The following is a 14,669-nucleotide window of genomic DNA, read 5'->3' as shown; positions in this document are numbered from 1 at the left end:
GCTTTTCTCAGCACTCACCGACCGCAGGCCATGGAGGGAAGAAAACGCTGCAGCTCGGCTCCGAACGCTAGACTTGACCCAGATCTGCACATCAGAGACTCTGAACTTTAGACCTTGTTTTTAGCGCTCGCTAGAAAAAGAAAAGGCCCGCTTGTAGCTGGCAGGAGGACAAAACGGGGCGGGAGGGAGCTTACAGAGGAACGGGGGGCCCTGAATCCCGTCAGAGGGGCCCGTTTAGGGAGGGAACGGTGGCTGCAGACCTGCAGGCGGAGCCGAGCGGCCCAACATGCCCTCAAAGTACACACTCCAGAAAACAAGAGCGGATCGATTCGCGCCGGAGATGATGAAGTGACTGGAGTTTGCAGACGCGCTTCTCAAACCCGCCTAAATCTACGCGAAGCTGCGACTGGCACGACTCCAAACCACCCGCCAGGAATGTGCGTAAACATTCCATACTCGAGCAACAAAAGCCGTAATTCTCCAAAAAGTAAACGTTTAGGAAAGTTGAGTGCGTGTGCAAACGTGATTCTCTCCTCAGAGAACTTCAGAATCGAACAGTTCAGCACACGCAAACACAAAATCATCCATAAAACACCCACAGTAACATTTAATTAAGACATCAGAACATAATGATGTTTATTCACAGTCTCTGGTGTCTCCAGAATGTGTGTGTGAAGTTTCAGCTCAAAATCCCCCACAGATCATTTATTATAGCTTGTCAAATTTGCCTCTAAAACACGCCGTTTTTGTGTGTGTCCCTTTAAATGCAAATGAGCTGCTGCTCCAGAAGAGGGCGGAGCTTTAACAGCTCAACAACAACAAAGCTGGAGAATCTCACGCAGCCAAAATGAGGACGTGTTCAGCCTTACATTGTTTTTAATATTTTCACTGAGAGGCAGAATATCCCAGGATAGGATCCGCTATAAGGCAGAAATAGAAAAAGCATCATGCAAGTTTATGATATTCCAGCTTTAGATATCAAACAGAACTCATGTCAAGGACAATCGTGAGCACTAAATACACAAACCATTACAACCTGGAGCAGATACACAACAGATTACAAGAAAACAACATGAGCTTTATCGACTCAAACGCTCAGAGCAACAATCTAATCGACAGCAGACTTTAACCTCGCAGAGATAGGAACAACACACACACACACACACACACGAGCCAGACCAATAAAAATAGCTCAAGAACAACATGTTAACGTACTGTTACAACAGATACGGCCGTAAACCATGTGACCAGTGCAGAGTGTCACATGATCACTGACTGACACATGCCGACAGAGAGCTCAGATGATATCATTAAACAAAACAAACAGATCATACGAGATAAGAAAAAATAAAACATAAACGACAGCATAATATAAAAACTGAAAATAAGAAAAAATAAAAACTATTTAGAACTGCCAGTATTTTCAGTATAATTAAAGTAACAATAAAGTATAACATTTAAAGACTTGAAAATGTCCGAATGTCATTGTATTGGATTAAAAATAATAATAATAATAAAATATCTAAGCAAATTGGGCTGCAAAAATTGGGGAATAAACGTAATAGCGATTTTTCTAATGAATTTTACAATTTAAAACAACAACAACAACAACAAAATTTGGCCAAAAATCTTGTGATTATATATCAATATACTTTTAAAACTCTAATTATTATTATTATTATTAAAAATATTAAATAATAAGAGATATTCATTTGTAATAATACAATTTCCCTGTAAAATGCATTCTGGTTGTAAACATGAACTGCACCTGGAGTTATGGATGTCAAAAATACAAATTAACAACAATAAAAACAAACTCTTTCTACAGTATTGATATTACAGTGTGAGAAGAAACACTGAATCCTGAAAATAAAAGTCACCTTGAATCTTCACCTGAAAAAACTGAAAAATATTTAAATGCTAAAATAAAATTTAAAAAATCAAGTTATTTTTCTCTTCTTTTCTGTATTTGACAACTTAATTTAAAATAAGAATACAATAAAACATGCATAAGCCAATCAACAAACACAGATATTTGACCTCGGCTCATGGTTACTAGTCTAGTTTGTAATAATCCTGGCATTATGGACTATGAATGACAAACTGCTTGTGACCAGAAACAAGACTTCATTAAACGGTCAAGTCGACAATTTCAAATGAACCCTCTGGTGGTCATTTTTGACTGAAAAGAAATTGTTTACTTTATCAGAATGGTACGAAACTTGGTAAAAAAAATAAATAAATAATAAAAAAAAAATCTCAAGAAAAAAACAAAAACAAAACAAAACTAAATCATGGACATGAGGATAAATGAAAGAAACAGTCAAAAATGAATGGGAAGCGAATCTCTTCTAGTGGAAGCGTTTGGTACTGCGCCCAAACTAACAGTTTTTGAGATATCAACCTCAAATTAAGAACATTACAACTTGTATATATTAATGGTTATGATTTTCTTACAGTTTTACAGTAAAACATATTTTGGAAAATAAATATTTCACATATAAAAAATGAAAATGGTATTTTTGTGCATTTTTTCATAATATGCGTAAACTTATTTAACCTTTTTTTAAGTTCACTTTTTAAAAGCATTTTTTCACTCCAGCAATAATCTGCCAAAAAAAAAAAAAAAAAAAGAGACCAAACTTCAGATTCAAGATTTATGACATTTTAAGCTGGAAATGTCATTTTCAGGTAAATGCTTAAAAAAATAATTATACTACTGCATTATTATAATTTAGTACCATTAAATCACCTAAAAAATACTAAATAAAAAACATTATCGAACTTTTGAATTTTTGACTGTCACATGAGTTAATTAATAGTCAAACTGACAGTAAAGAGTCGATACTGACCTCATGTTGACTTTAAATGTCTTTAAAAGTATATAATATACTGCATGTGTAACAGTATATTAGATCTGTGCATTCACTCTTAAAGTGACAGCAGCCTAATAAACCTGCTGCTTTTTGTGCCATTAATCAATTCACATATGAATCATGATTTTATCTTAATTTGAATCGATTCACAAATTTCAAAAATGTATATTATAAATGTTTGTTGATAACGTGATGAAGGCGATAGAGCAGCAGAATCATTATGAACGAAGTTTACCTGACAGCAGTTCCTGTTTCAATACAACAAACAGAAAATAGACTCAATTATTAATTTCACAGGAATATAATATATTTGTGAAGCTCTAAGCTGGAATATGGAATATGTTTCACATGCCAATAAAGAGTTGCCGATTCATGATACTTTCTCATCTCTTTATTGTTTTTATACTTGAAATACATTTGTTGTTAAGAATAGTATTATTTACTTCTGTGATCGTATCAGTCTCCAGTGATCGGCCTCAAAAATCCTGATAGTTTTGATGTGGATCCGAACGAAACAAGCAAAGGGAGAAAACGCACCAGTTTCAGAAACGGATGATCAGCAGCCGCACACGTCTCACAGGTTCATGTCTGAACATGTTCTCTGGCGCGCCGCGAGTGGAGAATGTGGCTAATGTCCTACATTCCTGTTCTGGAAGGGCAACGGGACACACACAGACTGACGGAGACTCCGAACGCCACGACAGGATAAAGTTACAGAGCTTCACATCTGGAGTTAACGGACTCGAGTCAGCCGAGAACAGGAACACTGGTCTCAGACTCAAAAAAAACAAAACAAGATCGCATTAAATAAAATGAGGAAAAAGAACATTTGCTCCATGTGAACTTCCCCACAACACGACTGCAGGAGCTTCATCTGTTTCACTGCCGCTCTCTGTGAGGTCAGATCTGAGAACAGGAAGTCCAGCAGGGACCAGAACGACTCATTACAGGTGTGAGAGAACTGGAGCGAGATTCATTCACACCACGACCTTCAGATCGACTCTCTCTCTCACACACACACGAGCTGCAAATAACTAGAGTTATTATTTTATTTAAAATATATAATACGTATAATGTATATTTACAATAAAAAACTATTTTAAATAAGTTTAATCCTGTAAGAATGAATCATCTGATTTGTAAGTCTCTTTGGATGAAAGCATCTATAGCTGAACTGAGATCAGATCTGATCCGTGACGATAAACCGCAGCATTCCACTTACATAACAGACCGGAGCGGAGCCGTTGAATTATTCACTCAATTCCCCGCAGACGCATATGAAACAAGGACACGAGAGCCGAAACACACCGACGTCACCGTCTTCATCAGTGCTTCTGCAGCATCAGAAACACAGCAAATATCTGCTGAAGGGTCAGAAAATCCACATGAAAACAAGTATTTTTCTGATCCCACTGGCAGATGCTTGTTCTTGTTTTAAGCACAAACTCGCTTCATAATTTCTCAGAAAGCAAATCTTCTCGTGTCACTTTGAGTCACGTCATTGTAATGACGGATATCTGTAGCGGAAAACAAAACAATACTGAGAAAAAGCAGCAGTGTATTTAAACCTGCAGGTGCAAACAGAGTCCAAAATGTGCGCTCGTATAAAGCATCTTAAATCACAGTGAGCGGTGAAGCTCCGCCTCCTCACCTGTCAATCAAACACTGCAGTAGAGCTGAAAGATTTGGGAGGGAAAAAAAATCTAGTAGCAATTTATCTAATAAAAATAGAAAGAATGAATTTATGAATGAATACATGAATGAAAAATGAGTTAATTAAATGAATGTGTGAATGAATGAACTAATGAATGCATGAAAAAATGAATGAATGCATGAATGAAAAAACGAATGAATGCATGAATGAATGAATGCACAAATTAATGTGTGAATGAATGAACGAATGAATGAATAAATGAATGCATGAATGAATGAATGAATGAGTGAATGAATAAATGAAAAATGAATGCATGAATGAAAAAACAAATGAATGCATGAATGAATGAATGCACGAATTAATGTGTGAATGAACGAACGAATGAATGAATAAATGAATGCTATTTGCTGGGTGAATGATAATTGAAAAACGAATGAATGCATGAACAAATGATATGCATGAATTAATGTGTGAATGAATGACTTGTTTTGTATATACTTGTTATTTATTTGTGTTCAATGCATCTAATAAAAATTGATTTTAAATGCAATTAAAAAAATTCAATTTTTATAGCGATTATGACGATTATTATTAAATTCATTATTGTTTTAATTGTATTATTTATTATTATTATTATATTTATTGTTATATATTCATTATTATTATTAAATTCATTATTATTATTGTTTTAATTGTATTATTTATATTATAAATATTATGTTTATTACTGTTATTATCATATTTATTATTATTACATTTATTATTATTATTATTATTTATTGTATCTATTATAATTATTAAACAAAAAATGTGTTATTGTTTTGATTTTATAATTTATATTTTTATATTCATGGTTATATATATATATATATATATATATATATATATATATATATATATATATATATATATATATATATATATATATATATATATATATATATATTATCATTATTATTACTACTTCTACTACTACTACTACTACATAGTACAACATTAAATAAGACATATTGTAATATTTCATTGTTAAAAAAAAAAAAAAAAAAAAAAAAAAAAAAAAACATTTAGGAAAACAATATAACAATACTTTTATTTTACAGTAAAGTGTAGAGTTACAATCTGAATCACGAGCTGCGTGAGTCTGAAACTAAATTATTAAAATATTTTATCAAACTGCAGCCTTCGAGTTCTGATAGTCGCACTAAACCACGAGGACATTTGGGTTTATCTGAGGGAATCGTGCAGAAGAACACGCAGCTGGAACAGAAGATCCAGTCAGAACATTAGGGAATATCATGAGCACAAAACTTCAGGAACATGTAGGATAGTTTGGGATCTGCTCCACTAACATGAGTGCTTCACTCCAGACTTCATGATGATGATGATTAAGATGATGAAGGTGTATTATGGTGCAGCAGCTCACAGCATCACGTGCGTGTCGGCCGTCGCTCTTCTACACGGGCTGGAAAACTCCACATGACACGGGAATGTTCTAGAGAGCGCAGAGAAACCCTCGTGCAGCGGATCGGCTTACAGAAACTGGGCCGTGCTAAAAGCGTCCGAGCGAACGGCCCACTCCAGCGCTGGAAAACGGGTCTCGTTAAAACTCTCGGCTCGTAAATAATCTTCCCGGAGCCGCCACGGATACTCGGCCTGGAACAGAAGCTTATTCATATCAAAGAGAAAATCTTTAACTCCACACACGACCGCAGAATACAAATGATCCGGCCGGGAATTTAAGAGCTCCCACGTTTAATCAGAGCCATCAGGAGCGCGCGCTGACAGCCAACATCAACACTTCAGCGCTGGAATGACGGAGGTCTGGTGGCACCTTCGCCGCTCGAAACAGGAAAACACGGCCGTTCGGCACAGAAACACGCGGCTGGACCGGCTGACAGACGGAGACACACCCTACACACACACTCAGATATTTATAGGACAGACAGAATTCCTCACGGATCGGCCCTCGGTGTTCCGGCTCTGAAGCAGCACAAGAGGACCTTATTTAACCCCGCAGACGCGCGTGTGTGCGTGTGCGTGTGTGCGTGTGTGTGTGTGTGTGTGTGTGTGTGTGTGTGTGTGTGTGTGTGTGTGTGTGTGTGTGTGTGTGTGTGTGTGTGTGTGTGTGTGTGTGTGTGTGTGTGTGTGTGTGTGTGTGTGTGTATATCAGTGTGAAGAGTGACGCCAAAAACACACACTTTACCATGTAAACTTCTGCAGAAACGAGGCTGTCGAGACCCGTGGAGGAAGAATCTTCAGGAATGGATTGAAAAACAATAACCACTTCACATAATATTTGTTTGTTTGTTTGTTTGTTTGTTTGTTTATCACCACCAGGATACATTCAAAAATAAAAGAAAAAAAGAAAAGTGTAATGTGTGTGTTTCTAAGCAATATATTTATATGTGTACAACAAAAAAAATATATATTATATATAAAAAATAATAATATTAATAAAATAAAATATTGTATGTATACATATACTTATTTATGTATTTATTTAGTGTTATATGTGTATTATTATTAAATTCATTATTGTTTCAATTGTATTACTTATATTTATTGTTATATATTCATTATTATTATTCTTTTAATTTTATTATTATTATTATTGTTATTATTATTATTGTTATATATACACACACAAATAAACCATTTTACACAATATTTATTTAATACATCTTATTCATTTGTTTGTTTATATCACCACCAGTTATGCATTCAAAAATAAAATATAAAAACAAATAAAATAAATAAATAAAAATATGTGATGTTTTTATGAGTGTACAAAAATAAAATAAAATAAATATAAATTTATTTGCAGGGATAATATGCATGAACACATATACTTATTTTGTAGTTATTTATTTATTGTTATATGCGTGTAATGTAAATTTAAAATAAAAGTAAATTGAATGTATTAAAAATTATTTTTTTTGTTTGTTTGTTCATTCATTTCATATCACCACCAGGCTACATTCAAAAATGAACTATATAAAATCTATATTTCAATCACAAGTCATTTTTCCAATTAATTGAGTGTTTATGTAACATTACACACTTTCGTTTTGTTGAAAACGATTTTCCTTTTCGTAAAGAAAACCTAGGAAATTAGCTTATGAACAAACTAGTTAAACGACAATATTGGTAAAACTAAACATTTTAAAAATTCTAATTTAATCATTAATTTGTGCTTGAGCCAGTGAAAACGTCGGCAGGGCGAGTACAAACCAGAACTGACCGGATGAACAAAACCCATCCTGAGTCCTGCGTTTAACCCTTCAGCTGCGCTCACCTTGGTTACTGTTGCCATCCTTCAAAAACATGAAATTATGCAGTGAATTAACTGTGAATCAGTCGCCCGAAGCAGCAGAGAAGCTCTCAAACACTCACATTAACGTCTGCACGAGTACGCCACTTTCCATCTTGATTTTATCATCTACACTTGATTAAAGCAAAACAATTTTATCAGCTTTCCGGACAAAAACAACATTTTGGTGCATGAAGGATGGACTTCACTGTCCTTGGCAAACACAGCTTCCGTTGTCATGGCAACCCGTTTCCCCGCAGCGCTAATTGATGTTTTTACCACTGAAAGAGGGAGGAAAAGAGAAAGACTGAAACTAAACCGAGAGCCAATCATCAGCGCTCGTCACTGCAAACGACTTTCCTTTTCCAGTGACATCATCAAGGCCACTAATCGCTCATGGACGCCCACACACTAAAACCCATGAATCACCAAATCTTCTACCTTTTAATTTTGCCCAAACCTGCAGAAAAACCTCCAAATATGTTCTCATATTCGACGGCGATGAAACGCGCTCTCGCTGAGGGTGTGAACGGGACGAGAGCGCTCGAGAGAGCAGAGCTCAGAGTTTCAGCCAAAACTGCAGCCGAGAACGTCCTGTCCTGTTCAAACCTCGACCGCAACTGCTCTGTTTACTCATCGTTAAAGCAGAGTCACGACGACCCCTGAAACTTCACAGAACATCAGTCGCTCTTTAATCTGATTCACTGGTAAATCATGTACGAGACCACAGACTCACAGCTAAAGTCCACAAGTATTATAATCACCATCACATGCTATATTCATGGCTAGCGTCTCTTTTTTGCACTTTTGAAAATGTTTGCTGCTCCTACTTTTCTTTTAAAATTATTTTACCTTTGTTTTACAAAAGCTGTCTTAAAGGGTTAGTTCACCCAAAATGAAAATAATGTTATTAATTACTCACCCTCATGTCGTTCCACACCCGTAAGACCTTCATTCATCTTCAGAACACAAATTGAAGATATTTTTGATGAAATCCGATGGCTCAGTGAGGCCTGCATAGCCAGCAATGACATTTCCTCTCTCAAGATCCATTAATGCACTAAAAACATATTTAAATCAGTTCATGTGAGTACAGTGGTTCATTATTAATATTATAAAGCCACGAGAATATTTTTGGTGCGCCAAAAAAACAAAATAACGACTTATTTAGTGATGGCCGATTTCAAAACACTGCTTCAGGAAGCTTCGGAGCGTTATGAAAATATAGCAACCACCCTGAGTACCCTACCAACTGCATATCAACACCCTAGTAACCGCACAGCAACACCTTAGCAACCAACCCGAGTACCTTAGCAACCACATAGCAACACCCTAGCAACCACCCTGAGTACCTTAGCAACCGCATAGCAGCACCTTAGCAACCACCCAAGTACCCTAGCAACCGCATAGCAACACCTTAGCAACCACCCTGAGTACCCTAGAAACTGCAGAGCAACACCTTAGCAACCACCCCGAGTACCTTAGCAACCGCATAGCAACACCCTAGCAACCACCCTGAGTACCCTAGCAACCACATAACACCCTAGTAACCGCCTTGAGTACCCTGACTAACTATCTATCAAACTAAATCTATCAAAACTACTAAACTAAAACTTAAACTTTCAAACTTCAAAACTTTTAAAACTACTTCAAACTTTCTGGAATAGCTTTTTCAAGCCAACTTAAAGTTTGTCTCAACAAACTTTTTTTTATCTAGTATTAATATTGAACCACTGTACTCACATGAACTGATTTAAATATGTTTTAGTACATTAATGGATCTTGAGAGAGGAAATGTCATTGCTCAGGCCTCACTGAGCCATCGGATTTCAACAAAAATATCTTAATTTGTGTTCTGAAGATGAACGAAGGTCTTACGGGTGTGGAACGACATGAGGGAGAGTAATTAATGATAGAAATTTCATTTTTGGGTGAACTAACCCTTTAAAAACGCACAAGAATTCCAGTGTACCTGTACTGTAAAGCACCTGTGCAAACGGCAATAAACGTTAAACTTATAATAATTGATTCATAATGTTACAAAAGATTTCAATTTGCAAAATAAATGCTGTTCTTTTGAACTTTTTATATTCAAAGAATCCTGAAAAGTAAAATGCATCAGTTTCCACTAGGGATGAGCGCGAGTACTCATACGTTCATGTGTGCAGATGAGCAAATCCACCGTCATTTTTACAAATACTACACTTGTTGTACCACGAACTGTAGTTTTAAGGTTTTTTAGGTGATAATGTAGTCGTTTAGACCTGAAAAATGTGACTCATATTTAAAATCATAGCAACTATTTTACAATTTGTTTTCGGAGATGTGAGCTCCAGCCGTCAGCGGCCGTTCAGAGCTCGAGTACCCGCTGAGAACAGCTTCATCTCGGCCAGTGCTTCGGGGATTTGCTGCTGGTTCTTATAGTGTTTTCAAAAATATTGATGTTTTCAATACACCAACTCCAGCTGCACACTTTACTCTCTCTTCTTTCCCACAGTGAATTTACAGTTTGACTCAGCCCCGCCTCCTGTCACTCACTCGTCTCACTCGCTCCGGTTGAACAGCGCTGGCATTTCACATCATCTTACTCCCGCAGGTTTTGCGCTCACACCAACAGCACTGTATAAGTGACGCGCACATAAAACCGTATCAAATTAAGTTCTTTTCTGTGTCGTTTTGTGCTTAAATGGTAAAATACACACAACATGTCAAAATGCCCAGCTCGGTCAGTTTGGGAATGTAAACAGTTAGACAGCACAGGTTGTGAAACAGTATATTGGATCTCAGTTCACACAAACGGCTTCCGTCTGTTTACGAGCTCTCAAGAGGCTCGATCGTTTAACAGCCATGGATTTTTCTTTTCAAGCATTTCGATCTCTCATCCGTCAGTCCACTTGATGAAGACTAACTGGGTTTAATGCCTACTTCTGAATAATCCAAATGAATAAATGCTCAAAGCAAAAGATCAGGAGATTCATAATGACTCCTTTCACTTATGAATGACATCAAGTTTGTTTATGTGAAAACTGTAATCCAAATGGACAGAAATGTTACATAAATTTCAATTTAAGCATCGTGATTGGATGTACCGTACATCAAGTCAAATATGGAAACTCTCCACTCCTCGAGCTCAGACTAATGGAGGCGCTGGATCTGCAGCTGCGCATCACAATAACAACTGCCACGAGATGACAAACTTCTTCCCCGTCTAGACACCTGTGCGGAGCCGGGTGGCCCCGATCCCGAGGGTTACGCTCTGGATTTGAAGCACAAACTCTTGTTGATCTCGGAGCTTTTGGTCCTAATTAGATCAGAAGCCTCTAATTCAATCCGCCGGCGATAAAACCGCTTTAAACCACTGCAGAATAAACACGGGACAGATGAGACGCGCCACAGAGCACCATCAGACCGACACTTTCACTCCGGGCTAAGAAGAGAAAGCGCACAGTAACGCTAAAATAATTCTGAGGTCACACGTTCAGGCCAAAAAAAGCTTCTGTTGTAATTTGATCACATAACTTAAACCAAATAAAAGCAAAGAAAATATGGCTGAAATCTTTTACACATCCGTGGAAACTGCGATCAGGAACATGTGGATCCCACAAAAACATTGAAATTATACTGTGTTTAAAGAAAATGAAGTCTATTTTTAGAAGGTACTGCGGAAATATTAACATTTTTATATGTTTGTATTTTGCTGTACTGCTGTTAACTTATATTAAACATTAAAGGTGCCCTAGATTCAAAATTTGAATTTATCTTGGCATAGTTGAATAACAAGAGTTCAGTACATGGAAAAGACATACATTGAGTTTCAAACTCCATTGTTTCCTCCTTCTTATATAAATCTCATTTGTTTAAAAGACTTCAGGAAAACAGGCGAATCTCAACATAACACCGACTGTTACGTAACAGTCGGGATAATTAATATATACGCCCCCAATATTTGCATATGCCAGCCCATGTTCCCAACATTATGAAAGGCATTTAACGTCTGGATCTGTGCACAGCTGAATCATCAGACTAGGTAAGCAAGAACAACAGCGAAAAATGGAGATGGAGCAATAATAACTGACATGATCCATGATAACATGATATTTTTAGTCATATTTGTAAACTGTCTTTCTAAATGTTTCGTTAGCATGTTGCTAATGTACTGTTAAATGTGGTTAAAGTTACCATCGTTTATTACTGTATTCACGGAGACAAGAGCCGTCGCTATTTTCATTTTTAAACTATTGCAGTCTGTATAATTCATAAACACAACTTCATTCTATATAAATCTCTCCAACAGTGTAGCATTAGCCGTTAGCCACGGAGCACAGCCTCAAATTCATTCAGAATCAAATATAAACATCAAAATAAATACTTTACTCACATGATTCGATGTATGCACACAGTATGCATGACGAACATCTTGTAAAGATCCATTTGAGGGTTATATTAGCTGTGTGAACTTTGTAAATGTGCTGTAATATAATCGAGAGCTCGTGAGGCAGGGGGCACGCGATTTAAAGGGGCGGCGCGCTGAAAAAAATCAGTGCATAGTTAATGATGCCCCAAAATAGGCAGTTAAAAAAATTAATTTAAAAAAAATCTATGGGGTATTTTGAGCTGAAACTTCACAGACACATTCAGGGGACACCTTAGACTTATATTACATCTTGTAAAAAAGCATTCTTGGGCACCTTTAATTTAACACTTCAGTCATTACAGAGAATTTAAATTACATTAAAGGGTTAGTTCACCCAAAAATGAAAATGATGTCATTAATGACTCGCCCTCATGTCGATCCAAACCCGTCAGACCTCCGTTCATCTTCAGAACACAAATTAAGATATTTTAGATTTAGTCCGAGAGCTTTCTGTCCCTCCATTGAAAATGTATGTACGGTATACTGTCCATGTCCAGAAAGGTAATAAAAACATCATCAAAGTAGTCCATGTGACATCAGTGGGTTAGTTAGAAGTTTTTGAAGCATCAAAAATACATTTTGGTCCAAAAATAACAAAAACTACGACTTTATTCAGCATTGTCTTCTCCTTCCGGGTCTGTTGTCAATCCGTGTTCACGACTCCGCTTCTTCTTCAACGGCGGCTGGCATCCAGCTTACTGGTGCATTACCGCTAGGGCGGTGACGGTGGCAAATTTTTACTACCGCAGTGGTAAATCACCAACAACCGCCGGTGTTGCAGTGGTGGGGTCTGAAAGGGGGCGGGGTTTGGTTTATATATATGTATAAAATCAGAGGTTGCGTTAGACTTGCGTTTCGCCGTGATTTTGATGAACAGGATCGTAAAAAAAATCCATCATAATCAATTACCCGTCATTTTAATTTTTATATTTTAAAGATAAGACATTAATAGCTTCTGATTTCGTCCACATTTTCATTTTTATTCACGAACTTACAGGATAAGCAAATAGGCACAGGCTATGCATTTATTTATATTATGAAAGAAAGTTGATCAAAGACTGCGTCACTTTACAGTTTTCATCTTGAACTCGTCACGGATTGTGAGCGAATGCGATCATCCTTTCCTCTTTAATACTGTACAGAACTAAATAAACGTGAATGAAAATAAAAAAATATGTTGAAAGATACAGTAGCTTACTGAAATCTGTATCGCGTCAGTTAATCAGTGTTGCAAACAATGTCACATAACATTATACCTCATTCGTTGACCATAAACGTATAGTCAGCAAGAAAAATAACAAAACTCAATTATGTAAGTAAGCATAAGTAACTTTATTATTATAAAATTGACTTAAACTAGGGTGCTCGTCTGTGTGTAATCAAGCACATCATTTTCATTCTATTATGGAGACTGAACTCGCGCTCTGCTGCCACACTAGAGCGCACTCACCACCTACTGGACAGGGGTGGGAATTACAGTTACAAGCTACATAATATGTCAAAGATGAGACACACGCTGTATTCAAGCTATTCTACATTGTTTGTATTTTGGTATTGCTATATTTTTTAAAATGGTGTGTAAGTGTGCATGTCGCGGATGTCCAAATCGCCAAAAAAACCACGGCGACGTAAAAGTGCATTACCAACGCGACAGATGAAAGGATTCAATGGAATCAAAGGATTCCGGAAGAGAAGACAATGCTGAATAAAGTCGTAGTTTTTGTTATTTTTGGACCAAAATGTATTTTCGATGCTTCAAAAACTTCTAACTGACCCACTGATGTCACATGGACTACTTTGATGATGTTTTTATTACCTTTCTGGACATGGACAGTATACAGTACATACATTTTCAATGGAGGGACAGAAAGCTCTCGGACTAAATCTAAAATATCTTAAACTGTGTTCTGAAGATGAACGGAGGTCTGACGGGTTTGGATCGACATGAGGGTGAGTCATTAATGACATCATTTTCATTTTTGGGTGAACTAACCCTTTAATATAGCCAATTAATGACATTTCATATATATATAATATATAATACAGTATATATGGGTCATTGACAAATAAGGTTTTTAAAAGTGTAAAAAAAAAAAAAAAAACGATGGAGATATAATTAATTTTGAAGGTTTATTAAATGTTAACAATGAGATTATGTGGTTTTTATAATCAATTATCACTGCTTTTGTCATTTTTTTACAAGATGGACAAAATTTGTCACTAAAAAGTCATTCAGTTTAACCAAAATTTCGGTTTTACCGAATGATGATATTTTCAAACAATGCTAACAGGCTGATATCTAGAAAAAGAACAATCAAACATTTTATATTTAGTACAAGTTTTTAAAATATTCCAACATTTTCCATGTTTTATAGCGGTTGCACCGAATGACCTGATGTTTCATGCGTATGATCA

The 14,669-nt window shown here is 36.3% G+C and overlaps 1 protein-coding gene across 4 annotated transcripts in view; it reads right to left on the bottom strand.

The window, feature by feature from the left end:
- Nucleotides 1-14,669, bottom strand: part of vdra (vitamin D receptor a) — a 50,713-nt gene that overhangs the window by 24,449 nt on the left and 11,595 nt on the right. Inside the window, exon 1 of one of the 4 annotated variants that reach the window (XM_048179180.1) lies at nucleotides 5,880-6,580. The exons of 2 other annotated variants lie outside the window; for them this stretch is intronic. In XM_048179180.1, coding sequence (XP_048035137.1) covers nucleotides 5,880-5,904 — 25 coding nt within the window. In that variant the 5' untranslated portion in view covers nucleotides 5,905-6,580. Of the gene's footprint in view, nucleotides 1-18; nucleotides 687-5,879; nucleotides 6,581-14,669 lie in introns of those variants that run through there. One more of the 4 variants, XM_048179183.1, reaches the window with a different exon arrangement.

This window comes from Megalobrama amblycephala, linkage group LG24 (genome assembly GCF_018812025.1).
Source record: "Megalobrama amblycephala isolate DHTTF-2021 linkage group LG24, ASM1881202v1, whole genome shotgun sequence".
Classification (NCBI taxonomy): domain Eukaryota; kingdom Metazoa; phylum Chordata; class Actinopteri; order Cypriniformes; family Xenocyprididae; genus Megalobrama; species Megalobrama amblycephala.
This window is presented reverse-complemented; position numbering and strand designations above follow the sequence as displayed.